The following is a 2,186-nucleotide window of genomic DNA, read 5'->3' as shown; positions in this document are numbered from 1 at the left end:
AGGCTTTGTTGGGCTGCTGGATAAAACCTGGAACTAAACGCTATTTCTGACATCTTGAATTGAAAAAGCTTCCTAGATGGGAAGCAAAACATCATCAAAGTTGTTAACAAAGTCCAGTGGATTGATTTTAATTTTGTGGCCAAAAATGATATATTGCTATACTCTAAGAATAAATACCAGTCTTATTGGTTTTTATAAAGAATATCTAAACAGAAGGACATTAAAAGCACCAGAAATAAGTTTTGTAGAGCTATTTTTCTTTTAATTATCTTAAAATTGCATTTTATTATAATCATACCCTATAGAAGAAAAAGCATGCTTTATCTTAATGAATCTTTTTATGTTTTTCATTGTCTTAAGCTAATAAAGCCAATCAAATGTTTGTTGTTTAAGATGGCACATATTTACCCAAAATAAAACTTGTTGTATTTTTATTTATATATTAAAAAGTCATATTTTTCATCTGTAAATGACTTTTATTTTGCCAGACTCTGTGCAAAATGGCTCTTTGGATATGAAAGTTTGACACGTTTCTACATTTCTGTATATTTTTAAATCCAGAATGCCCACGTTTGGCTCCCAGATGCAGCAGAAGTTTGGAAATCTGCAGAGCTCCTCAAAGACTACAATCCTGGTGACTCGACTCTGTCTTTGCAGCTGGAAGATGGAACGGTGAGACCCCCCCCCCACTAAAAAACCCACAGAAACACACCCAGACGGCTCAACGAGATGGAAATTGATTTGCAATGTTCTCAAAGTGCCAAGTGCATATTTCTTCCCTCGAAGCTGGAAGCAGAGCCTAGTAAATTTAGGCTCTATGATGGGTTTTGGTGACAGCTGGGCTGCTGTGTAATCTCTTCACACTATCTGGCAGAAAACGCAGCTTTTGGTCGTATTTCTCTGAATAAAATGTTTTTGCTGCTGTCAATAGACGCAAAGTGAGTCAAACTGTGGGGTTTAAAAAGTTTTCTTCCAGTCCCGCTGCTACCTGAAGGTACTGTGTCGAGTTTGGGCATGCACATCAGGTATGGAAATAAGGTCAAATATTATCTTGAGTGAACATGAACAGGCCACGCTCAGAGGCTTTCCTGTTAGCTTCCACTTCCAAGTATCACTGAAACACACAGACCTGCAGTGTTTGCATGTTTTGCTTGTTTTTATAGAAGAGAGTATCCGTCTTCTGATTTAGGATATACTCAAATTTATTTACTTTTTTGTATCTTTATTTTAGGTTTTGGAGCACAGAATAGACCCCAAAACCCCAAACCTGCCCCCTCTCAGAAACCCCAACATCCTGGTGGGAGAGAATGACCTCACGGCTCTCAGCTACCTCCACGAGCCGGCCGTGCTGCACAACCTTAAAGTGCGCTTTATCGACTCCAAGCTGATTTACACCTACTGTGGTAATGAGCTTCCTCTCCTTTGACTGCGCTATCACTGTCAGCCTAGACTTTGGATCCTTACTCACTGCATGTGCTGATATAACCTGGAGACATTAAGCTGATTAGTGTGATGCTGGCTTTAAAGGAACACAACACTATCATATTACGGAGTGTAACAGTGAGCTTGTTGCAGATATTTTTGATTTATGCCCAATATTGAAGCGTGGTCTGCACTATGTTATTCCACGCCACAACGTCAGAGGGCCAATCAGGAACTAGCTGTGGATCTAGATACGACCGAGGCGGGGAGGAAGTGGGGGCAAGTTTGTGCAACAATTGAGGGACATGAGGGCCAAAAAGAGCGGGGATCCAGGTGGAAAAAGGGTCCCAGCGTTCTCACGCACCTCGCTCTGCTAGCTGCTCCATCTTCACCAGTCGTTTTCCACAATGGCGGCCAGACAAACAAAACAAGCCGGTTAGGAAATACTCATAGTGTAGAGTGGATGTAGATTTTACCAATCAGAGGCCTCCTGTCTGCGGTCTATTCAGTTTCTTTCTATAGCTCCAATTCACATCATGTCATCTCAGGTCACTTTCCAGTTCAACCAGATCATCCAGTCAGATTGATTCAAAGTTTTCTATCTAAGGAAAACCAGCTGATTGCATCGACTCATTGACTCTTCAGCAATCCCTCACACTAAGCATGATGGTAGCGACAGTGGAGAGGAAAAACTCCCTTTGAACAGGAAGAAACCTCCAGCAGAACCAGGCACTGTTAAATTGGACACTGTTGCCATTGATAAA

General features: G+C 41.3%; 1 protein-coding gene across 1 annotated transcript in view; it reads left to right on the top strand.

Annotated features, from left to right (window-relative positions):
* Positions 1-2,186, top strand: part of myo5a (myosin VA) — a 43,977-nt gene that overhangs the window by 2,082 nt on the left and 39,709 nt on the right. Inside the window, exons 2-3 of the mRNA XM_015400526.1 lie at positions 562-672; positions 1,232-1,403. Coding sequence (XP_015256012.1) covers positions 562-672; positions 1,232-1,403 — 283 coding nt within the window. The remainder of the gene's footprint in view (positions 1-561; positions 673-1,231; positions 1,404-2,186) is intronic.

This window comes from Cyprinodon variegatus, unplaced genomic scaffold (assembly GCF_000732505.1).
Source record: "Cyprinodon variegatus isolate N-32 unplaced genomic scaffold, C_variegatus-1.0 Scaffold1115, whole genome shotgun sequence".
Lineage (NCBI taxonomy): Eukaryota > Metazoa > Chordata > Actinopteri > Cyprinodontiformes > Cyprinodontidae > Cyprinodon > Cyprinodon variegatus.
Note: the sequence above shows the minus strand (reverse complement) of the source record. Positions and strands in the feature narration are given on the sequence as shown.